Raw genomic sequence first — 25149 nt, 5'->3', positions numbered from 1 at the left:
CCTTCCTTGCAGAAAACCTGTTGTTCCAGTAAGGAAGTTTGATGTTGCCAGCCCTTGATTGCTCTGTCAGAGTTTTTCATGTATAGTCTGTCCACTCAGTGTCAAGGCTCTGCTACAAAACAGAGGCTCTAATCCACAATGTCCAAAATGGGATCCACAAAACAAAATAGAATTCATACTTTGACGTGGACATGTTCTGCAGACTCTCACAGTTGGGTCATTCTTGAGATTTAACTTGGTGTGGCAATAGATGGGAATCATACCATCAGCTTGTGTAGCTAATATTGGGTATATCCTAAACAGCATAAACAGTTTTGTTTCGTGGAATCATTTAAAAAAAAAAATTAGTAAGTGCACATACTGAAAGGAGAAAGTGTTAGCTAATGTGAGAGATTTACGTAAAAATCTCCCTCTTGCTCCTTTAGCACTTGTACAATCTTTACTTCCACTATTTGCTAAAACTTTGTCTTTATTAACAAGTAGTTATTTGTCTGGAAAGGATTGGGGAAGATTGAGAGTTGGAGGCAGCAAAAATGGGAGAACATCCCTTCCTATTCGGAGGGAAGTAGATGTATGCATCCATGTCAGAAGTCAGGTGGGACAAGTCCACGAGAGTCTTAAAGCTAGGAGGGCAATTTTGAATAGTACTTGTAGAGGACTTTTTTCAAAGGGTTTAGTCAGCACATCACTCACAGAGGAGGCCATTGAGATACAGAAATTAAATGACTCGCCCAAGGCCATCAATGCATCTGTGTCTTAAAGTGAAAAATGAACCATGAGATGCAGCACCAGAAGATCAGGGTGAGATTTTTATACGTGAGATAATTCTTCTTCATGACTAATGCATATATTTGTGTGTTAGGTAGCCAAACAAGAAATGTCAGATTTATATTTACAGGTTAGATCTAGCCTTTAAAATGACAAGGTCATGACTAATGAGTCAAGCAGCCCTTCAGCTATCCTAGCCCCTCTGTGTTTTTCGACTTAGTTGCTTATACTCTGCTTTGACACAATACTGTATTAAAATGTGTCTCTGCTAAAGGAGTTTTGCTAGTATAGCCATACCAGAAAAACATTTAAGTGTAGACTAGGCTGGAGAAATAAGAGAACTAATTATTTTTTTCAGATTGTTTACTTTGTGTGCTTGACAGCATTTGGTGTCTAGTCAGTGTTTCCCCACTCAGTTTGGCCAGAGGTGCACTAGGAATGCTTTACTGGTAAAGGAATACTGGTATACTACACTGGCAAAGGGCTCCTCCTAGTGTGAATGCAGCTTATACTGGCAAAACTGGGGTTTTACTGGCATAGCTTATTCCACCCCCTCACCTCCCAAGAGAAACAAGCTAGACCAGTAAAAGCACAGTTTTGGGGGTATATAACTCCATCTATACTAGGAGATTCTGCCAGCACAGTTGTGTCGGTCAGGGATCAAACCTCTTCACACCTTAACTGATAAGTGGGCTGGCGGAATGCTAGCATGGGCATGGCCTTAGTCAGTTTCTGTGTTTTTCCTGTAGCTCTCTTGTACTACATCAGGGAAGAAGAACATTTCTTAAAAACAAACAAACGGGGGGGAAGCACATAATAAACCCACAAAAATCAGCATTGAAGTACCTGAAACTATTTTAAAGTTGATTTATCAAACAGATTAGATTTCAACTTGCTGTGTCCCCTTAAGCAGGTGTACCCAATGTCATTTTTAACTTCATGTTGCAAGTGTCATTCAGTTACTGCACTTTTTTAAAAATAAGGTTCAAGTACAGGAGTTTCAGGATAGGAAGTTAGTGAGGAATGTTACTTATTTTGGTTTATGAATCTTGCTTAAACTATGAACCATTCTTTCATCATATCTGTATTTACGACAAATTTCCTGTGTTTAACCTTTAAAGGGAAAATACCTATTCATGGAGTGTTTCTCTATTTGGAAAACTTCCTTATCCAGCCTGGGTTTCCCCAATGTTTCCAAGAACTGAATCTGTAGATTCTTACCAAAACAAGAAAACTGCAGAATTATGGGGGATTCTAGCCACTGAGGAAATGGTTATAGTAGTTGTTTAAACCCTTCAGCTGTAACGCCTCAACAGCGAGCGTTCTGTGGCACCTTAAAGACTAACACATTTATTTGAGCATAAGCTTTGGTGGGCAGAAACCCACTTCATCAGGTGCATGAAGTGGAAACTTCAGTTTGGTAGGTATATATACACATGCAAGGATGGCTGAGTTATATCACAGTGAGGAGGGCGAGTGTTAACGAGGTTAATCCAATCAGGGTGGATGAGGCCATCCACAAGTTGATGAGAAGGTGTGAATGTCAAAAGAGGGAACATTATTTTTTGTAGTGGGCTAGCCACTCCCAGTCTCTGTTCAGACCTAGTCTGATAGTGTCAAGTTTGCATCTGAGTTCCAGCTCTGCAGTTTCGCACTGGAGTTTGTTTTTGAAGTTTTTTTTATTGAAGTATGGCAACTTTCAAGTCTGTTACTGAGTGTCCAGGGAGATTGAAGTGCTTTCCTACTGGTTTCTGAATGTTACCATTCCTGATGTCTGATTTGTGTCCATTTATTCTTTTGCGTAGAGACAGTCTGGTTTGGCCAATGTACATAGCAGAGGGGCATTGTTGGCACATGTTGGCGTATGGCACATTAGTAGATGTGCAGGTGAATGAGCTCCTGATGGTGTGGCTGATGTGGTTAGGACCTGCGATGGTGTACTTGAGTAGATATGCAAGCAGAGTTGGCAACGGGGTTTGTTGCAAGGATACGTTCCTGGGTTAGTGTTTCTATTGTATGGTGTGCAGTTGCTGGTGAATATTTGCTTCAGGTTGGGAGGCTGTCTGTGAGCGAGGACTGGCCTGCCTCCTAGGAATTGTGAAAGTGGGGGCTTGTCTTCCAGGGTAGGTTGTAGATCCTTGATGATGTGTTGGAGAGGTTTTAGCTGGGGCCATAGGTGATTTTGTTATAGTGCCTAACAAACGAGCCTCTTAAACACAAGGAAGATTAAAATGTTGTATTTCAGTGTCTCAGATGTACTTAAATGTCACTTTCCCTCTCAGTTGTCAACACTATATTGTGAGTGACTGAAATGCTCTAAGACACCCCCTCTTTTTATGAAATATCTCATCTGCTCTACTTAAGTAAATCCATGTAAAGAAATGCCCTTTAGCAAGAAGAGGAATATGGAGTAGCTGCACATATAAAAGATGATAATAGATCTCTCAACTATGCCCAAACCATGCGTACTCTGCACCAAGCTGGCCCTAATTTCTGCAGCATGGTGCTTGGATCCTATTTGTCTGTTGTAACCCCATGGTCTGGGTGTCCCTAAACTTCTGACTGCCGGAAGCTCGAACTGGATGACAGGAGATGGATCACTCAATAATTGCCCTGTTCTGTTCATTCTTTTTGAAGCATCTGGCTCCAGCCACTGTCAGAAGACAGAATATTGGCCTATGTGGCCAATGGTATGACCTGGTATGGCCGTTCTTAGGTTAACAGAGTAGTAATTCTGTGACACCTTCATTTTTAAATATGAAGATGAATTACATAATCAGTACAGAAGCTGATTTTTTTTATATATATTATGTTCCCTCAGTTTTTAGTATACCACAGGCTCTTTATTGATAACACCTACCCACACTGTTGAAGATTTCATGCAGGAAGCTGGAGGTTTTATCAGCCGGGTAGGGAACATTTCAGATCCTTGACATCTAGGGAGGTGGAGAAGATTGGTTGGGTTTGTGGGGTAAGCGTGCAGTTTAGATGTTTCTGCTAAAACAGCAAGTAGTGAGCATCCTCTCTAATACTGTCATATTTTAGGTTTCAGAGTTAACAACTCATTAAGTGAGTGAGGCAATATACATATCAGAACTATTGTTTGAGGTGATTTGAAGACCCAAGGAAGACATCAAAGCATCAGTTTATACTCATTTCACATCTCAAGTTATCTTCATAACCACAAGTGGCAACATTTTATTTTAAATGGAAGCTTAGATTTTAAATTATACTAAGGCAGCAAATGGTGGGAAGGAGTGGACTCCACAGCAGTTTCCATGGCTGTGGAATCGCAGAAACCTGACACTACCTGCTTGCAAAATATAGCAGTTATTTTAGGCCCAAATTTATGCTAATTACTCCTCAAACCCAATTAATATTATCTTGGAATTTATCATTGTAAATGGACATCAGAAATACTGAAATAATAAAGATCGGGTTTTAGAACACTCCAGACAAGAAAAACCAGGTGATCATTTTAGGTGCTGGATTATGGGCTTTTAATTTTCCATGAAACAGTCTAGACTTGTCATTAGTTTCATTCAGCAAGGCATCTTGGGAAACAGGAGGAGAGACTATGCAAGAGTAAGGGGACCAGAGGATACAACCATAAATGGAATGGAGAAGCTTATATATAATATTTTGTGTGTGTGAAGAGGAAAATAGAAGTGAATTGCTAATTTTAGGTTGGAAATGGCACCTAAAAATTAATATTAATTCAGCTAACAGTGATAGTCAGTGCCAAATGAAACTGATAAATAAACCTCTCTATTTTTGAAATCTGCAGCCATGTCTCTCCTCCCTCCCCAATGCATACTTTAGTTCCTCTTCTCTTTTTTGCCACTTGATTTAAGTTCTGTCACACCTTTTTAAAATACCAGTATCACCAAACTTACACATTGTCAAATGCTTTGGCTCTCGTGGCTGTCTTTTTATCCACCTCTTTGGAGGTTTTCTTTTGCATGTAAAAACTCCCACCCTAAAAAAACTAAGTCAGCACCATGTAATGCTTTTGATATAAGTGCCTAAGAGAAAATGGATCTTGAGGCAAACCAATAGATGTCCTTCATCTTAAATGGCATAGACTATAAACACATGTACTTGTATGTTGTTTTTTAAAATTAACATTTTATTATTCATTCCTGTTAAGAGGAGCCACTTGAGGTAGACAGCTTAAACAGAATGCATTTTAAAAAACATAGTATTTGAAGTTATGTTGATAAAATGTTGTAATATTTTTCAAGTTTGGAGCATACTAGTCCTTGATAGTTGCTAGCTATCGTTGCTAAGGTAGCTGCATCTTTTATTGCCTTCTCTTAAGTTCTCTGTTTTTTTAACAGGGATGTGGGGGAGAGGAGAGGTAGGATTGACATGGGGGGTTGAAAATTGACTAGTAGATATGGGGAAAGACATGAAAAACAACAATGATGACAAAAGAAACTGATAGTTAAAAGAAATACACCGACTACGCTAGTAATTTCTTCTTCTAACTTGAAAATATTTTGATTATGCTCAAGTACTATGGTGATATAGGCAGCAGTGTAAAACCCTAAGAGTAGGAATCAAGTAAGATTATGGGTAACAAAATATCCTTCCAAAGAAATACCTGTATTGAATACACTGCAAACTTTATGTTGAAGTTATTTCATTAGTATAGTCCATTGTGATGGTTGGTACTTGTCAGTGGGCTCTGAATTTTAGAGATGGTTTCTCTCATTCTTTTTTTATGAATGAATTCATGCTCTTTGTCAGCTTTCTTTTTGTTGTAAACACTACTCTAAATTTCCATGTAGCAAAAGCAAATTCAAAAGGCTGTTTTAAAACTTGGTCCTGCGCTCCAGGTACTCACTAACTTTCTGGTCATGTTAGTGAAACCAAAATTATTAGCCCATAACTGCATTTATTGAAATGTACGATTGAAAGAAAAAATATTAAACTTATGAATCATGTACTGGTAACTCACCTTACAAATCTTCCTTCTAGCTTTCCTCCTTCCTCTCTCTCTCCCCTGGTCTTTCTTAAGCTGGCCCTCTTTTTCTTAAAATTTTCACTCCTGCCATGATGGTCTTGGATCACCCTTAGCAAATGAAAGTTCAGTACATCTATATTGATGCTAGTATTCAATAAACCAAGGTCACATTTTAAGTTGTGTTTTAGAAGTCAAGGATGGGATAGAAATGGTCAGGTTTTTAATAAACTATCAGATCAAAAAGATTAACAGAAAAGTATGAACACTGCAGATATGTTAACAGTAATACTAATAATTATGAATTTTGTTTGTCTTCAAGCAAATGGTTATGAGCCTTAGAGTTTCTGAGCTGCAAGTACTTCTGGGCTACGCAGGGAGGAACAAGCACGGACGCAAACACGAACTTCTCACAAAAGCACTGCATTTGTTAAAAGCCGGCTGCAGCCCTGCTGTCCAAATGAAAATTAAAGAACTCTATAGGCGGAGGTTCCCTCAGAAAATCATGACACCTGCAGACATGTCTCTCCCCAGCGTACACTCAACTTCCATGACAGCAACTTTGTCTCCATCTACCATTCCACAGCTCACTTATGATGGCCACCCTGCAACGTCACCATTGCTTCCTGTTTCTCTTCTGGGACCTAAACACGAACTGGAGCTTCCCCACCTTACATCTGCGCTTCACCCTGTCCATCCAGACATAAAGCTTCAGAAATTACCTTTTTACGACTTGCTGGATGAACTGATAAAACCAACCAGTCTAGGTAAGGCTATAATGTTGTTAATTCTGTATTTTGAATACCTCTTCAATAATAATGGGGGGACTTCAGCTTCTAGCATATAAACTGTCTTAAATGTTACATCAAGACAGGATTTAGAGAACCAATATTTCTGGATACAAGAAATGGTTGCCTCTTGTCACAGCTTGTTCTATAGCGCACAAGAGGAGACTCATCATCTAAAGTAACACCCATAAATTGGTTCAAGTAGTAAGTATAGTTGAGACACTAAGTACTGTTGCCTGCAGTATAGAAGTTCACCATCTGCATTGGAAGGAATGGGCAAAAAACAAGCACTATGCCATGAAGCTTTAGAAAAGAGAACTTAAAAAATAAGGAAGTCTGAACAACTAAAAGCAGGTGGTTAAAACAGAAAATTCATCAACAGAAACTTGGACCCAGCAAAAACAAAAAGAATCTATGGTCTGTGTTATGTAGGAAATCAGATTAAGTAATCATAATAGTCCTTCTGAACTTAAATTTATTAGCCTATGAAAGATCTGCAATCTTTTAGAGGCTGCAATTTTTTGTATTTAAAATGCCTTGTGTGGTTGTTTTCTACAAAATATTTGTGTAGCTGACTAGGATAATCTGGAGTTTTACAGAGCAGCACGTAGCAATTTGTGCTTCGGTTCTGGTACCTGGTTCAACAAAGCATTTAAGCACTCTCCTAACTTTAAGTAGTCCCCGTGATTTCAGTGGGATTTCTGGAATGCTTAAGTGCTTTATTGAATTGGAACCCTAGAAAACTCTACTTGTAAGGATATCGCATTGATAACTACAAGGAAGTGGCTGTGGGAATGGTAGGAGTGTGGAACCAGTTATCTGCTTTGTGAAAGAGAACTTCCTAGAGACAAACAAAACACATTTGATTCTGTAATTGATTTTGAAAAGTCAAACTTCTGTCTCCCAGTGGCTATTTGAACTACGTCCACTCTTCCATAGACACCCGTGGGAGAAATCCGAATACAAAATATACTTTCATTCTGTTCTGAGAATGAGCAGATAACTTCTGTGTCTGTAGGTTCAATGGGTGCATGCATGAACAAGGTCTGATCTGGGAGTATTTATCCTCTTTGTATGTTGCTACTATGGTGGGATCACAAGTTGTTTTACTTGCTATTTCTTTAAAAATCAAGGAACTAGTAAGAATGCAGCAACAGAAACTAATTGGTTAACAGATGTGGAATAAATGTTATCCTTCCTACTTCAGATAGGACACAACGTTACACACAATTTTTGTACCTATCTATTTTGTTTGTCTGGAATCTCTAATTGGCTTATAGAAATTACCAGCAATGACTGCAGTACAGGATAATTAGCTGTTCAGAATGTTCTCTCATCACTTTAAAATATAACACTATAATACTGTAATTTCACTAAGGCTATGTCTTCACTGACGGCAGCAAATTCGCCGCTGTCACATTGACTTCTTTAGATCGACTGAGCGGTCAGTGAAGACCCACTCAGTCGATCCAGAAATTGACATATTAAGACCACCTCCTCAAGTAGCGTAGCGCTGCGTTGACGGGAATGCGGTTCCCGTCGGCGCAGTGCAGTGAAGATGGCGCGCAGGACAGAAGCAGAGAAGTCGATGGGAGTTACGCAAGCTACGCAAAAAACTTGCATAACTCCGGTCAACTGCCGCCGAATCTCAGAGGTAAGTGAAGACAAGCCCTAAGACACTCTAGAACGTGAGTTATGGTATGCATTCATTCCTAGTTGTGGTCAGCGTACTCCACTGTTAGCTTTATGCCTAACAAACCAAGCCTAAATTAAGAGATCATAATTTGTGCTCTGTCATGACTTATTGCTTAAACAGTTTATATATGGTTGCTTATTTTTCCCATGTGTGAACTTTCAGAATGCAAGGATGAGTACAATGGATGCAACTTACATTCAAGCCAAATATCTTGTAAATTAATTAAGGGGCATAGTGAATGTTGATAGATCAAAACATGGGCAACCTAGCTATGTTTTGGACTGTGCTTTTCTTCCATTAAGCCGTGACTGAGAAGATAGTACCTTTACAAGAATTGTACTCCTTGTTCCACTTGTTGCGGGAGGGAGGAGCTTTTAGGTGGATGTATGCGAGACCCAGTCCTTTTGGTTTTTTCTTATAGGGCAGGGTAAATAGTAATTTTCTAGTCTTTAGCAGAACTGACTACAGGTATCATGAGGGCATTTGGAGAAAAAAAGCCACAAATATAAGAAAAAAGCATTAATATGTATTCTTATGTCAGTGAGGAGAAACTCACTGGTTTAGCAGTTGGTAATCTGCAGATGTAAACACTTGATTCAGCTTTTAAAAAAAAAACAAAAAACCTCTTAAACTTTAAATAACTGGTTTACAATTAGGTAGTTCTAAATGTAAATACAGTTGTGGACCTGCCTTCCTTGATGTATAGAAAAGGCTGTGTATTAATTTCTTTACTTTAATAAAATATTTGTTTTGTTGTTATTGGATACATGGTTGTTTTAGTTAATGTCTTAGGCTATTTGATGGATGGTTGCCCTGAATGACTCTGGTATCCCCTTCATTGCTGCAAGGAAGCTTCCTTTCCCGCCCTCCCCCAAGTGTGTTAGACTTCTAGAGCGCTTGCTTTGTCTTCAAATGGCTGCTGCATGTTCCAGGCCCTTGTGACTTCTCTCCTGTTTGAAATACAGCCCGCACTGTTCTATTTTGGTTTTCTTTATTCCTTGGACCTTTTAGACTTGAATAGGAATTATTTGATTTCATCCCCCTCTTCCCGCTAAGAGGCCAGCCTGGTGACTTGAGTTGGAATTCAGAATGACTAGCTCCCTACTTCTCACAAACAGAACCCGTTGTCAGTTTCTAGTATTGGTCAGAGACTTCTCTTGAATTCTGTGTAGCCTAATTGATTTTAGGTTTCACTTAATCCTTTTCAAAATTGTTTCTCAGGCCTGGTCTACACTTGTGATGGAGATTGACATAAAGTCACTTACGTCGATCTCTGAACACCTGCGTCTTCACTGACACTACTGTTAAGTCGACTTAAGTTGTGGCAAAAGTCGACTTAATAAGACCACCTCTGCAAGTGGCGTAGCACCTAATTTGAATGTATTAATTCAGTTTAGTGTCAGTGTAGACACAGCTTCACTTAAATTGACTTTATTGGCCTCCAGGAGGTATCCCACAATGCCCCATTGCGACTGCTCTGGACATTTGCGCTGTGTTGTACTGTGGTCATACTACCAGGAAATGTCCCCATCCCCTCAAGCCCTGGGAAGATTTGAATTTTCATTTCCTGTGCTGCCAGCGTGGAGAGAGTACTCCTCATGGCTACTGCAAAGCCCAAACGCGCTCCAGCATGGAATCGACCAGAGGTTTTAGATCTCATCGGTCAGTGGGGTGAGGAGTCAGTTCTGGCTCAGCTCAGAGCCAGCAAAAGGAATCTGGACATTTACGGGAAGATATCCCAGGGCATGCTGGAGAAGGGACACACGAGGGACGCGCAGCAGTGCCGTGTGAAGATCAAGGAGCTGCGTCAGTCATATCAGAAAGCCAGGGACGCTAACAGCTGTTCTGGCTCCTTGCCCAAAACATGCCGCTTCTACAATGAGGTGCATGCTATTCTCAGTGGCAATCCCACCATGGTGCCGCCCCACAGCATTAATACCTCCGCTAGGTCACAGTTCATGGACAATGATGAGGAATCCGTGGACAAGGAGGAGGAAGAGGCTGAGGAGAGCAGGGTGCATGAGAGCGGGGTGTCCTTTCTCCCTGAAAGTCAGGACCTATTCCTGACCCCAGAGCAGTCCAGCAGCACACAGGACAGCACTAATGATCCTGGGGAAGGCACATCTGGTGAGTTTTTTTTCTTCTTAGCAGTTCTGTCCTTTTACATTGGGGAGGGGGCAGGAAGGGGGATTTCAGGTGTTTTGGTGACTGTACTGGGGGGTTACCCAGGGAACAGTTTATTTCTGTGATGAAATATGCTCTGATAATCATCAGTTGATATCTCACGGAAACTTTCATGTGGGTAATCTGTTATCCTTTGCAAAAGTTTTCTGGGGAGGGCTGCCTTGTTCCTCCCTCCACGGTGGGATACTTTGCTGTGCCACACTGCAATCAAGGGAGCCTGCATCATGGCGGAACACAGCTGGTACCCCGCTGCGTGCAGCAAATCTTCCCGTTCTCGTGCGTGACCCTCAGGAGACTGATATCGCTCATGGTCACCTAGGGAAGACGGCGCATGCTATACAGCAGATGCCCTGTACCTTTGTATTCCCCATTGTAGTGTCCTATCAAGTCACTTGGATTACTTTTATGTGGTTTAAGCAGACCTTATAAACACCCTCCCCCACCCCGGTGTCTGCAGATCCTCTATGTAAGGGCACAGCGAGCAGACCCCTCTTGGATGTCAGGAGTGGAATGAGGGTCTGTGTTTGCCCTGTGCACTGCATGGGGAGTATTGTCTACATTGTTGCAGTTGTATCATTTTCTTCACTCTGCTAACAATGGCTACCTTGTGAATTGTTTTTCCTTCTGTAGACACCTCAGCCTTGGCCCCACCCTCAAGAAATGCTGCAGAAAGACTATCGCAGATTAGAAAGAGGAAAAAAAACCCAAGAGATGACATGTTTGGTGAGCTCATGAATGCCTCAGCGACCGAGCTCAGAGCGTGGCGGCTGACCTTGTCTCAGAATATGGACATGGACAGGGAGAGCTGCAGAGAAATACAGGAGCATGATCGCAGTACCATGCAGGAGATGCTGCGAATCATGTGGGCCAGGCAGACATGCTCCGGCGGTTTGTGGAGCTTCACGAGGAGCGGAGGCAGGACAGAGTACCGCTGCAGCCCCTCCATAATGCTCCTCCACCGAGGGCTTTGCTGCCCTCCCCCGCCCCCAAGAGATCTTGGAGGAGATTGGCCAGGCTACAGGACATGCTCGCTTCCACTCCAGTGAAGGCAAGCAGAAAGCAGCAGCGGCCCCAGTGACAGCTGGCCAGCAAGCTACCACCCTACCCCTTGAGACAATGAATGAACCCTCCTCCCCTTCCCCCATGACTTGAATGTTCATAAATAAAAGTTTGCATCATTTCAACACGTTTCTTTATTAAATCATATCTTGCTCTGGAGGGATCTGGAGGGTACAGATATTGATTGTGGGGGGGAGGAGGGATGTTCACCAAAGGCAAACAACATATAGGAACAGAAATTAGTTCTGTATCTCATTGCAGAACCTGGTTTTCAAAGCTTCCCTAATTCAAAGCGCTCCACGGTTAGCTCTCAGCGTACTGCTGGCATCTGGCTGCTCATAATTGTTGGCCAGTCTTTCTGCCTCTGCAGCCCAACCCTGGGGGAACCTCTCACCCTTCGCTTCACACACACTATGAAGAACACAGCACACAGATATCACCGAAGGGACGTTCTTTTCACTCATGTCCAGCCTAGTGAGGAGACTCCTCCATCTACTGTTTAAACACCCAAAGGCACATTCTACAACCATTCTGCAACTGCTTAACCTCTTATTAAACCACTCCTTGTCACTGTCAAGGTGCCTGGCGTATGGCTTCATTAGCCAAGGGAGCAAGGGGTAAGCAGGATCCCCCCGGATCACTATGGGCATTTCCACACCCCCGATGTGAATTTTTTGGTTGGGGGGGAAAAGTGCCGGCCTGCATATTAGAGAACAGCCCTGAATTACGAAATATGCACACGTCATGCACCTTCCCAGAGCACCCCACATAGATGTCGGTGAAACGACCCCTGTGATCCACAAGGCCCTGCAGGACCATGGAAAAGTACCCCTTGCGGTTTATGTACTCGGTTGCTAGGTGGGCAGGTTCTAAGATAGGGATGTGCGTCCCATCAGTTGCCCTCCCGCAGTTTGGGAACCCCATCATGGCAAACCCGTCCACTGTGTCTGCACATTTCCCAAAGTCACTATCCTTCATACCAGAAGTCTAATGATGGTCCTGCATGCTTGAATCACGGCGGTGCCCACTGTAGATTTACCAACTCCGAATTGATTCCCAACTGAGCAGTTGCCAGCTTCCACAGCGCGATGGAGACTCTCTTCTCCGCCGTCACAGCTTGTCTCAAGCGAGTATTCAGCTCCGAGCACAGTTCAAGGAAAGTTGCCTTTTGCATACGAAAGTTTTGCAGTCACTGGTCATCATCCCACAGCTGCATAATGATGCGGTCCCACCAGCCTGTGCTTGTTTCCCTGGACCAGAACCTGCGCTCCATGGACTGCAGATGATGCGTTACAGCCTGCAGCAATCATGAATTGTTTTGCTCAATGGCTTGTAGCAGGGCAGCCTCATGGCATCGCTGTTGCCTGTGCTTCAGCTTCTTGCTCTACTTCGAAAATACTCGATGATAAGCCGCGATGTATTTGTGACACTCACAATAATAGGACAGAGTTGAGCTGGCTCGATGTCTCCGAAGCAATGGCGAGAAAACAGCGTGAAAATTGGTTTCCTGTTTGTTTGGGGGAAGAAGGGAGGGGGAAGCAGCGTTGCATCGTGGGACGATGACACTCGTCCCAACAGCCACTGTGGCTAGTTGCACTGTGGAATAGCAACCCACAGTGCACTGCTTTGAAAGACAAAATAAGCGTGGTGAGTGTGGACGCACGAGACCTGCGTAAACAGCGTCGTGTGTACACGCTGCTGTGACTTCTAAAAATCGGCTGCTGAAAGTTGACTTCACTCAGCAGTGTAGACATACCCTTAGTAAACTCTAGAAAAGGCACAAATGTTTCGTTTGTCCTACTCAAAATAGAATTACACCCTTAGTACTCAGATAGTGTAGGTAGCCAGTTCACTAATTAATGCAATTATTAGGTAGGCAAATGGGACTTATCAGCCATTTTCTATTGTCAAGAACAAAAAAAGGCAATCGATATAAGCCTCTTATCTCTTGTTTCTTTATAATGTAGCTCCAGACTGTTAAAATATCTTCTAATATTACTATGCCTGTAAGATGGGCAGTATTGATGGGAAACTGGAATTCTGATTTACCTCCCTCACAATTGAAGACCTTCCATTTAGAGTCGCTGCCACAGCTCCTTGCACTATGTTCTTTGTGACAGACAGCCCAGGTTAGAGGGCTACATAATTATTCAGCCACCTTTTACTTTCTCTTGGCTTGTGATACACCGTATAGCTTGCAGTAATGAGCTGTTCCAGTGCAGGGACAAAACAGCTATGAAGCCACATTGGACTTATAAAGCTCAATCTACATTGCTAGTATTTTGGAACAGCTGTGCTCTTTTTGAGAACTCAAAATAGCAGACTCCGTATCACAGAGTAGTGGAATTGTCATTCCCTGCCATTGCTCTATTCAATTGCAGACTCGCTCATTTTGCCCTCAGAGCATTTCCAGTACACAACTCTTGTTTAGCTTTTCAACAGCCCTGCAGTTAATAAAAAAGATTATAAGGTTATATTGTCTGTAGCATTGAGACTTGAAGGAATTACCACATCCTTTCTGGCCCCAAAGAGGGCTGTCAATAGGCTTGTTTTTCTTATGAGAATAGGAGATGTCTGGTCTCAGCTCGGTGGTATTTGGGACACAGTTGATCTTTAGCAATGTTAGGTGTTGCAAAGTCAAGAAAGCATCTGTATTGGATGATGCACCTGATGCAAGCTGATTAGTATAATCTCTAATTCAATGTGTTCTAGCAATGCATATTGGTCATGATTAGTTTTGGAAGGATTAGATTTTATTGGTGAATGTCCATAAATGTCAGTTTCACTGCACACACAAATCAACAAAAATATATTTCCATCAATGATAATCAAAGTTTACAGATAGGCAGGCAAAGAAAGAAAAATGCTGCTTGATAACTTAGTCAAAATCCAGTGATTTAAAAACTTTTGTGTTAGGCTTGTTACAAATGGACTAGTGAATGAATAGGTCTGATTTGATGATTTAAGGCTATTTAATGTATGTATTTTGCCATGTGATGTTGGCAATTCGTATGTTAACAGTTTATAAAGCTGTGACTTTGAATCTCAATGTATGACATGTATGTCCTGTACTGCCCAGCCCTCTCCTGAACAGTACATATGTATTAAGTCTGTTATTCCTTTAAGGGAATAATATACACACAACCCGTTACCCCAAATGGAGTTACCCAAGCACTTCAGGTTGCACACTGGATTAGTAAAACAATACACTTAATAAACTTGTTGTAACAAAAAGATTTTAAGTGCATACAAGTAATGAGGCATAAAGTCAGAAATGGTTACAAAAAATCTAGATTGCTTACTAGTGTCTAATTTACGCCGTATTAGGTTGAAGCAGAACTTCTCACCGCATGCTTCCTGCAAGATTATGGACGAAACTCTTCTGGCCAGGACCCCGCCCCCAAGCGCAACCACTGTTTCCTTTTGTCTTTTCAAGTGCAGAGAATATGATGGGCAGGAAGAGAGAGGGGGGAGGGATGTCTTGGGGTGTCTGCCCCTTAGTTTTATAGTCTTGTCCCTCTTTGAGAAGCATTTCCAGCTGGAAGTCACAGGCAGCCTGGTGAAGAAAGGAAATTCCACGCTGTTTCTTTGCTAAAATATAGATTTTTTGTCCCTGCCCCCTTCCTGGCTAAAGAATGGCCACTTAGCAGGTGATGAATGGTCCATCAGACTTGTTGCTTGCCATTTGTCTCTGAGGAACTGGTTTAGCCACTCCCTAGCCTTATCTGGGAAGCATAGTGCAGTCATCATTTCATCTTATATTCATAACTTTACATATAATGTTGCTATGTGTATTGTGTCATGATGTTATTGATTAGTAAGTTATGAGTTTTTTAAATGATACCACAGAAGGCATACCCTGTACCAACATTATTTCAATAGTGTGTAAAGAGTGAACACGGGGGCATATTCTGTCAAAGTCCCTTAGTGAAGAATCTTCTTTGAGTTGTGTTGGTTTGTACAAACTCTTCTCTAATATGTCTTACTAAAACACTCTGGATTGAACCTACAGTTGACTGATGCAAGCAATCGTGACTTGACTTCACTTCTGGGTGTAATATCTTTATCTTGCTGAAAATTATCTTGTCTAAACCAATTGGCAATGATTCACTCAGAAGAATTAAACTAGTACATTATGTTCCTATTTAGTGAAAACATCATCTGAACCACCTATAGAACTTTTCTAAAATTGTTCCAAGCTTGTGTGTGCTCGGTGGGGAGGGAGTATTTTTTTCCTCCCAGAAAATACTGAAAGGGTATTGTTTTAGCTTCAGAATGCTCTTGTACTATAAAAACATGGCCCTTTCTAGATTCTCTGTAAAATATTAATGTTTAAAGAGAACACACTTTGTATGTTATATTGGCACACTAAACTACGTGAGAATTGTTAGGTTGCTAGCCTGTTTTTGGTTTGTCAGAATAACTCTAAAATATCTGAATATATTTGAAAACTGTAACGAAGACTTTATAGCTTCTAAAGGAATCACATCGGGTCACATAAAAGAAGCATACAAAGCCTTTACAGACTGTGTCACTAAATTGCAAAAATTTAATGTCAGTTACTACAATGTATACCATAGAAAGACCTTTGAACAAAACACTTTTTATGCAGATAGGCAGCTAATTGGTGGTCATCCTGCTTTCACAATTGACTTGGTAGATCTGATCAGAAAACGTGCATATGACAAGCTAATCTTTGCTTAGCAGCTTAAAACTGACACACATGAAACAGAAAATGGTGAAGTTGATGTGATGTCAATTACAAATGTCAAACCCTTATCAAATACATCGGCAAATAGCTGATGCACTATATCCTCTTATTGTGTAAAATAGCTGTAGTTTGTGTTGTAAAAGCAAAACTTTAAACCATTTACTTAATTTAAAAAAACTGAGGTTTTTGTGGTAGTGACTTCAGTATATAATGAGCTGTCAAAATCTAATTGTAACATGAAGGGACAAATGCTGAAGCAGTATATTTTTGGTGGTATAATTTGCCTGCTGAGGATCTCCTTTGCGCTAAAACGTGTTTAGTACTGCTAATGTAGTTAACCAAACTCTATTGAATTAGTTCTGAATTTAAAGAAATTCATTCAAATTTGAACTGATGATCACAGGACTTACTGTAGAATGCAATGGTTGCATTAAACATGATTTTTCTGCGATGGGAGGGGTTTTTCCATTGCAGTAGGAATTTCACTTCCCTGAGCGACAGTAGCTAGGCATTCTTCCATGGACCTAGCTGCATCTATACCAGTGGTTAGGTCAGCATAGCTGCAGTACTGGGGTGTAGAACAGACCTGCGTTTGTGTGTAGGGGCGGGGAGAGAGAGAGAGCCTATTGAAGTTAATAGGAGCTATTGATTTGAGTAGAACCAGAATTTTTCCCAGTATAACCATCCAAAAAGCTATCAAATGGGTACATACATACTTTTTGTTTTACCCCAAAGTTAAAAAATGTACATTTCAGTGTACATACTTTGGGCCTGATTATCCAGGTACTGAGTGCCCTCAAACCAATCTTTAGCCAAACATATATCAGGATAGCCAAATGTGAGTCCACTCAGCAACAAAGGTTATAATGGAAACAATAGTTAACCTTTTTCTGTAATGCAATTATAGTTGATATGTTTGAGTATTTGAAGCATTTGAACTATGAGCAACCTAGGTATTTCTCTCTAGAATGATAATGTGTCTCTAGCCTACTTGAAAAGCAGTTTCTGGGATTCTAATTGCCTGTTTTTTATGTTACATTTAGAATTTATTCCCTGTGCTAACACTTACAAACTAGATCTTTCTGGTGTTTAGCAGTGTGAGAATATTGATCTTCCATAACTTTGTTGGTGCTCAGATACCATAGTGAAGGTAGCATTAGAAATACTTATATCCATTTCTTGCAAGGAGAAGGTGGTATTTGTTTGTGTGTGTGTCACTAAATGTTTTGGCTATATAGTTGTTCTGAACAGTGTTGTAAACAACTTCAACAAATATCTGCAATTGCTGTGTATGTAACTGAGAATTGTTTAACTTGCTTTTTACATTAAAAGGTAAAAAGTACTGTAGGAGGATTTACTCTTCCAGAACCTCACTAAATAAAATAGGGTTACCTATCACATAGCTAATAATTAGTCATGTTCCGGTATAAACTGGCATTTGCTGTATCTTGATCTAAAAGATACACGGCTTATATCTAGAATAAGTTATGATTTTGAACATAGGTACAGGGACATCATCGAAAGCTTTGTTCTTCTATCTTCTCCTGCTGGAAGGCCATTGGTAGACAAAATCATATCCTTCCTGCAGGGGAAGACAGAACAGAGCTTTTAGTGATGTCCCTGTACCTATGTAAAGGATTTGTTTCTTGGCTACCAGGCTCCAATGATTCCTGTCTCCAGCAGGTGGAAGGAACTTCTGCTGGATGCCCTGGGCCTCAATCAAATCCAGTTCTTCCTTTTGAGGTGAATTTCCTTGGGTGAAATCCTGTCCTGTGGAAGCTAATAAAAAAGTTCCCACTGACTTCAGTGGGTGAAATCCTGCCCCCCCCTCACCCAATGTTTGCTTCCTGGAAGCAGTTGGGAGAGTAACACATCTTCTGTTTACATTTACCTAAAAAGTAACCATTAAAAGGAGTGATAAATCATGTGATAAAAATTTAGCTGACACTTGAGCAATCAGCGCATTTGAGACTAGATGGTATCACTGAACTGCAGTCAGAATTAAGTCTTTGTAAGACTGGCTTCAGTCAAGACTATTCACTAGAAAACTTTATACACTTAGAAGTCCCATTTTGAAGCTGCAAATACTTTACTTAGTAGCCATTGCTGCCTTTCATACATCGGTAAGCAGACCCCTTGCTATGCATAACCGAGGTGAGGTTTATAAGCAAAGTTAATCTGTAAAAAGTGAGAGAAAGAAAAGACACATATGCTGATGTGCTTTGTGGGAGGAAGTTCAGAAATCTCAAAGAGGAGCTGAAAGAACTTGGTGTTTTGTTGATTTCCGGTTTTGCAACTCTTCATATGCAAGAGTGAAGTGCCGATTTTTTTCTTGTGGTTTGACTAAACTAGAAACACAACACATTAATTTCTTGTAATTTTTGGTTTCAACTTTTATTTGCACGTGATATCCCTTAAAAACAAAAATTAGGCATTCTGTAGTCTAGGGTCTCCATTTTTCCCCCAAGTCTAGTGTAGTTTCAAACCAGTCTGTTAGTTTTTCAGTTGCAGGCGATGGAATATAGTTTTTTAGTTTACACTGTAGCAGATTGCTCAGTCTCTACCTTGCTATCTTCAGAACTGAGGTCTATCTTCTTACAAGATACTTCAGTATGGTGTATGCATGTCTTCAAAGGCATATCTGCTCCCTCTGAATGGGTCCAGCAATGGCTGATTCTTAGATGTTTCCTGTCCAAGATCAGAGTGGGATTTTTATATTTAAGTGTGAAAGCTTGTGCCAGAAGGAACCATGGGCTCAGTTTAACAAGCACTTAAACACATGGTTAATTCAAAGCATATGAGTAGTCCCATGGTCAAAGTAAAGCATGTGCAGAAGTGCTTTGCTAAATTGTGTGTGTGTGTGTGTGTAAAAACATTCCGTTTAGACTGTGCACTCATCTATACGTGGGAGAGGATGCTGAGCTGGGAAATGTTCTGATACTTTATTGATCTCCAAACCCAACAGAAAGATCTCAATTTTCTTTAGCAGATACCAGAAGGGCCAGTGGCATTAGAAGGAGCCTTAATCTGGAATTTCTCAGTCAGTGCTTCTCTCTCTCCTCACAATAGCTTAAAAACAAAAATTAAAAAAGCTAGAGAAAACTAGGGTGACACAAGGATTTGGTGGTTGTCCTAATAGGACTTGGTAGGAACTCTGTTATCTGAATTACCTAATCCCCAAACTTTGTTTGCATATTTTAAGAGGCAGATTCCCAAGATAATCTCAGCCTTTGCTTCAGGTGGCTGCCCCAAGCTCTCATACTCTTCTTATGGAATTTCAACCACTTTCACATCAGTATAAACTGAAAATATACTTCCCTTCACAAGGCCCCTTTAACCAGCATTGTGATGTTGCTGTAATGGGTGCCTTGATAAAGATAGTTAATATCCTTAAAGATGACTTAGCTGCTCTCAGTGCTGTAGAGGATAGACAGCAAAAATTTCAAACCTGGATGGCTAAAGTTGGGCCCCCCAAATTCAGATTTAAGAGCCTAAATAAATCAAGTGGCTCAATTTAAAAAAAACCAACCAAACAAAAAAAAAACCCCTAAACATCTGCAGATCGTTAGTGGGATTTGTTAATGCTCAGCACTGTTGGAAAAACCAAGCTGCTCATGTTTAGATGCCTAAATACAGATTTGGGAATCCAGCTTTAGGCACCCAGGTTTGAAAACTTTGGATTGACTTTCAGGGATCCCTGGCTTAGTTGGTGTCTTAGAAAGGGTATTTCAGTTAAGAGCCTTGGTTGTTTAACAATTATTTTGTGGTAGTGCCAAGGGAGCCCCATTGCACTAGCACTGTGCAAAAGTATAGTAAATGACAGTCCCTGCTCCAAAAGAGCTCACAGTGTAAAAGACAAGACACAGCAGGTGGATAAAACCCAAACAAATGTGGTGTTGGGAGCGAGGAGAAGAGGATGGGGTAACAAGTATCAATGATGAATTTCGTTCCTGACCTTGGGAAAGTCAGCAGAGGTTGTATTCATTACTCAGAAATACTATAATACATATAAAAAGATAGTGTAAACAACTGTTTATCCAGTTGCATTCTTTATTCTGTATATAAAATCAGTTATGGAAAGTTCTAAAACGCATGATGTTTACACGAGTTAATTGTAGCCCTTAGTCTTTTCCATCTGTCAGTATCATATGCACTTAGGCATTTGTTCAAAAAGCTTTTTTTCTTCCTTGTTAAATTTAGGGGTTTTTTTTACTTTCAGCTTCTAAAAATTAATTGCTAAAAGCTCTGTGTATATAAATGAATTTGAGATTACAACAAATTGATCAAAGCTTGAAATAGAGAACTTAAGTGACCGTGTATGTCTTGCACTTACAGTTAGGAATGCTGCGTTGTCATTGCACAATGACAGATTCTCTAGTGCAATTCCATTGCAGCCCAGACAAGGGGGTTTACCTTTCTCTTCCAGAGACTGTAGGCAGGAATTGGGGTCACTTTCCATGAGCGAGAAGAATAATTTGCACATTTCCTTTAGCAGCTTTCATCCAAAGATCTCAAAGGACTTCGCAAACATAAGCTTCACAGCATCTAGGAGAGAAATGTTACTAGACTCTTTTTACAGCTTGGTAAAATGAGGCACTCAGATTAAATGAGTTGGCCATGGTGTCACAGCAAGTCAGTGGCAGAACAGATAAAAGAATGTAGGAATCATGATTGTCAGTTGCTTATTAAATGCTAGACTGTTCTGTTCCAAGTCTTGGAGCCAAGCTGTCATGTATTGTTGCACAGACATAAGAATGTTAACGTTTTTGGTTGCCTAGAACATCCCATCACTTACATTCCTAGATGCCAAGAATTCATCTGTTCAAATGTCCAATGTGCTCCTGTGACGGACACCACTGTGATTAGTGGCATTCTTTTCTCATAAGTGGTAGCACTCTTCTATGGCCCTGGTCAGATTCCAGCTGACTCCATCCTATGCTCTGTATTATACAGATGCGTTTAAATGGTGGTGGAGAATTAAGGGGAGCAAAGGATAGAACATTCAAAAGGTGCGTCCTCTAATTCTTGCCTCTCTGATTAGAGTGGAAGGGAGAAACTTAGTGCTAAGACCAGGGTTTGGTGGTGGTGGGTTAACAGGAGGGAAGTGTATATTGTATACAGGATGTGGTGGGGGAGCTGGTTAGGGATATTTTGTTGGATTTTGACCCTGATTAAGATAAATTCTTTCCCTACCCCTCCCCTAGGATGACTACTATAGTAGCTTTTCTTGTAGCAGCGCAGCTTACCAGAGAGAATCTTGAAATCAAATGGAGAGAAGCAATGTACATTAGACTTCACTATGAATTTCCTAGCTTCTGTTGACTTACGTTGCAACTGTAAATCCTGTACCAAATACTTCCTAAATAATGTGAATTTCTTATAACTGAGCTTTTTATATGCTTGCTTCTGGATCCAGTGCTGAAAGCATTAACTTGGACCCAGTGTCATTTTTCAGCAGTACTCTTTGCGCCTGCCTATAACAAGACTTGTTAGTGTGAATGTATTCTCCCCACCTTCTTCTCCTCCCCCCCACCGCCCCCCCCAAAAAAAATCACCCTACAAAATTACTTGGTAGCAAACTAGGTATTTTCTAGTTCTTCTTCGAGTGATGTCCCCATGGGTTCTCCATGCCTGTCAGATCTCCTCTGCCTTTGCAGCGCATGGGAAGTATATATAGCGCTATGTGATCTGATCACCCTTGGTTCCTCTCTGTTGCCTGTGGTCTGGAACAAACCTTTAGCAGAGCATGTTTTTCATCTTCTCCTTAGATAGTTCTATAGTAAACTCTCCCTTAGATAGATACATAGTTCTTTGTTTTTTCCTCTTTCTAAAAAAAAAAAAAAAAAAAAATTAGTAGTAGTAGTTTTTCCTACTATTTTATTTTAATTTCTATGACCCTACAGTCTTTGGCATAGGGTAAATTTTCATCTTTCTGCTTCCCTCCCTTCCCGGTCAGGAAGCTGTTACCTCACCCTTATGCCTGGTTCTCCCAGGTTTAAGAGGAGCATCTCCTGTGGGGCCGCCTTCGTGATAAAACGGCCACGCAGAGTGCTTTCATTGTTTGGGAGAGGAACACGTTCCTCAGAATTGCTCCCACTGCCTTGATTTGAAACCTAGAGCAAGAAGGGACCAGGATGTTAGACTAAAATTGCTCCTGATGGAGAAGTCCCTTCGTCCAGCCTACGATTCCAGCTCACACTCCTCCCCGTAGAGACCCTCAAGATCGTCAGGATCAATTATCGACCCTCACTCTCCATGCCCGAGTAAGATCCTCTGACCAGTCTGAGGTAAGAAGAGAGCGGCCTCCTCTTCAACTCCTGAAGCACAAACCCCAAGAATGCTATCCCTGGCTAGATCCATGGAGTCAACGGCTTCTGACAAGGGGCAGGGCCTCAGCCTCTTAAAACAAGGTTGAAAGACCATACTAGGCGCATAGCCAGCTATTGGCTCATTTAGGTGGTTTTATAATGCGGGTACACAAGCGCTCTTACAGCAGCTGATACAGCTGTGCCGCTGTAAGTTTTAAGTGTAGTCTAGCCCTCAGTATAAGAGACACCACAGATGGGAGAGTACAAGGAAACAATGAGACATTATTGGTCATGCTGATAAGTCTGTCATCTCAGCAAACCAGTGGCCTAACTGTTGTCAAGCTTTTTGTAGGCATCATGGCAAAGGAGAGTTTAAAGGAGGATAATGAGGTAACTTTGCAGATGTTTACAGGGAGCATCACTCAGGCGGAGGGGTCGTGTGGGAGAAAGCAGGAAGCTTCTTGTTTGAAAATTTAACAAGTGGATAATGGAGGCTGGCCTCATAGGCCAATTGGAGGTGGGAGCTGACTTCTTGATACTAAATGAAAGAGATGATCTGTAAGATGGGGAAAGATCATCATAGGATGTGAAAGTGAAGCCAAGCCAAGTATATCTGATGAGATAGAGCAGTGTTTTTCAGCCTTTTTGATACTAGAGACCAGCTTGCTGCCGTCCTAAACTATGTCAGGGAGCTCTCAGGGACAGGCATTGGTTCATGGACTGGTTGTTGAAAAATGCTGATCTAAGACACACTCCCCTTATATCTGTTAGACAAACAGATAGAACGTAATATTCATGAGTTATTACAGAGCAGCTTCAAATCAGTCCCATTGTTCATACCTGTTTGCTCCCTTAAGATTTATTATTTTGTATTTTGCTTCCCAAGCATGCAGACTAGGAAGCGTAAAGTCTCAGTAATCTTGTGCCATGGGGGCTGTCCATAAAATTACGGAACACATTTTTTGGTGCATTTCAAGACCCACCCAACCTCTGGTAACATTTTGTAACACTGAAACAAACACAGGTCATGCAAAGTTCAGTACCCACCCATCCCCTAATGTGGTAAGCAATTTATGGACAGCATCTTGCATCCAGACTGAAGACATAATTTTCAATATGCTCATTCTACTCTTCATCCTGCACCTTTGAGTCAAACGCAGTTGTGAACTTTAGAGAATGGATTACGTACAGTACAGGGGGCTGACAAGTTAACTGAAGTGTGTTGACTGTTAAATGTACATTGTTTATCTACAGTGTATTTAAAATGTATCAGTCACTGGGTTCCTTCAGATTTTGGCAGGTATTATTTCACTAATAGAATACGGCCACATGCAGCTAGTTGTCCAGTTCAGAAGCAGAGTGAGAAGAGAGAATATTTGTTAGATCATCTGTTGACTTTCTTATATATATATTTTTAAGTGATTCCTTAATATATTATTTGTCTATTTATTCATGTGAGATATTATCATGCCAAAAACAGATCCACTTAAGACAAATTTGTAGGAAAAGAATATTATGAAGACTTAACAAATGAATAAGTTGAATGAAGAGGTCATTTACTTATGAAACTAAGAGGCATGGCACGGCACATGCTTATATTTTGAGTTAATACAAGCTTTTAGCATTCTGAAATATGCAGAGCTGAGATACACTGAAATAATTCAGAAGAAAGAAGTTAAAATGAATTTAAAATAAAATCAGTTCCTGTATTTTTTTCTTCGAATGTACAGAATTGTTTTTTAGAAGAACCAGTTACAAACAAAGATGCTGAGCTTAGATGTCTGGGTAGACAGATGCAGTTGGCAGCACAAAGTCTCAAATCACCAATCATGGTGATATTTTGAGGCAGGATTGACCTGCTTCAGACCTTGCACTTGCCCTTCGAAAAATTAGAATGTGGTAAATGTAAAAGGTTTAAATGAGTATCTTGTTTAAAGCTCTCTTGTGTGTACATACACACAACACTCAGTCTGACATTCTAAATGTACTTAAACTTAAACGAACTTAAACACTTCCTGAGCTGTTAAGAGTTCAAGACAATCGCACATGTCATTTAAAAAGTGACTCTGACCTTGATATTACAAAGGAATATAAATGCAAGTATACAATTGTGGTCTTTGTTACCTATTGGACTATATTAATTTTACAAGTTTACATTCAGTTAATAGAATGCACACTGAATTCTACGATTTGACATATTTACATTTAAATGTTGTTTTTCAGATGGAAAGTATCACTACTAATAGTAACAGGCAGAGGTTTGGTAGATCACATCCAAACTAATGTTGACTTCCATGCTATTCTGGAGCAAGCATTTAACCAACATACAGAGCTACACAGTTTCCTGCAGATGGTGATGACAGTGTTTATCATTTGTTTACTGCTCTATCTGACTAGGATTCTGAAACCTTTTTTTAAGTGGCTTCTGGACCAACTTTTCTTCAATTCATAAGGACACTTCCTTTCCATTTGCAGTTAGGGGTCATTCCTGTGATTGCTTACATGGAAAAGCAATATTTGGACAATGTTGTTTTGCACCTGGCAATCGGAGCAGAGCCTGCAGCTTGTGAGCAAGCACATGTGTGTAGATCACTGACAGTATGGGAACCACTGGTTTATCACATGCTGATTTCTCCTCTGATATTGGGATGTGTGGGCATTCAATTGAT

General features: G+C 40.8%; 2 protein-coding genes across 2 annotated transcripts in view; both read left to right on the top strand.

The window, feature by feature from the left end:
* Positions 1–25149, top strand: part of PIAS1 (protein inhibitor of activated STAT 1) — a 77687-nt gene that overhangs the window by 28334 nt on the left and 24204 nt on the right. The window contains exon 2 of the mRNA XM_067555509.1: positions 6057–6501. Coding sequence (XP_067411610.1) covers positions 6057–6501 — 445 coding nt within the window. The remainder of the gene's footprint in view (positions 1–6056; positions 6502–25149) is intronic.
* LOC137158263 (zinc finger and SCAN domain-containing protein 29-like) lies at positions 9528–10467 on the top strand. Its single transcript, XM_067556049.1, has one exon. The coding sequence runs from the start codon at positions 9817–9819 to the stop codon at positions 10465–10467; it is 651 nt and encodes a 216-aa protein (XP_067412150.1). The 5' UTR covers positions 9528–9816.

Source organism: Emydura macquarii, unplaced genomic scaffold (assembly GCF_026122565.2).
Source record: "Emydura macquarii macquarii isolate MOO-44397 ecotype Brisbane River unplaced genomic scaffold, CSIRO-AGI_Emac_v2 contig_1644, whole genome shotgun sequence".
In the NCBI taxonomy this organism is placed as follows: Eukaryota; Metazoa; Chordata; order Testudines; family Chelidae; genus Emydura; species Emydura macquarii.
Note: the sequence above shows the minus strand (reverse complement) of the source record. Positions and strands in the feature narration are given on the sequence as shown.

What these genes read in the sequence shown, in the direction of transcription:
- LOC137158263 (XM_067556049.1), top strand. Translation starts at nt 9,817, where the DNA reads ATGGCTACTGCAAAGCCCAAACGCGCTCCAGCATGGAATCGACCAGAG.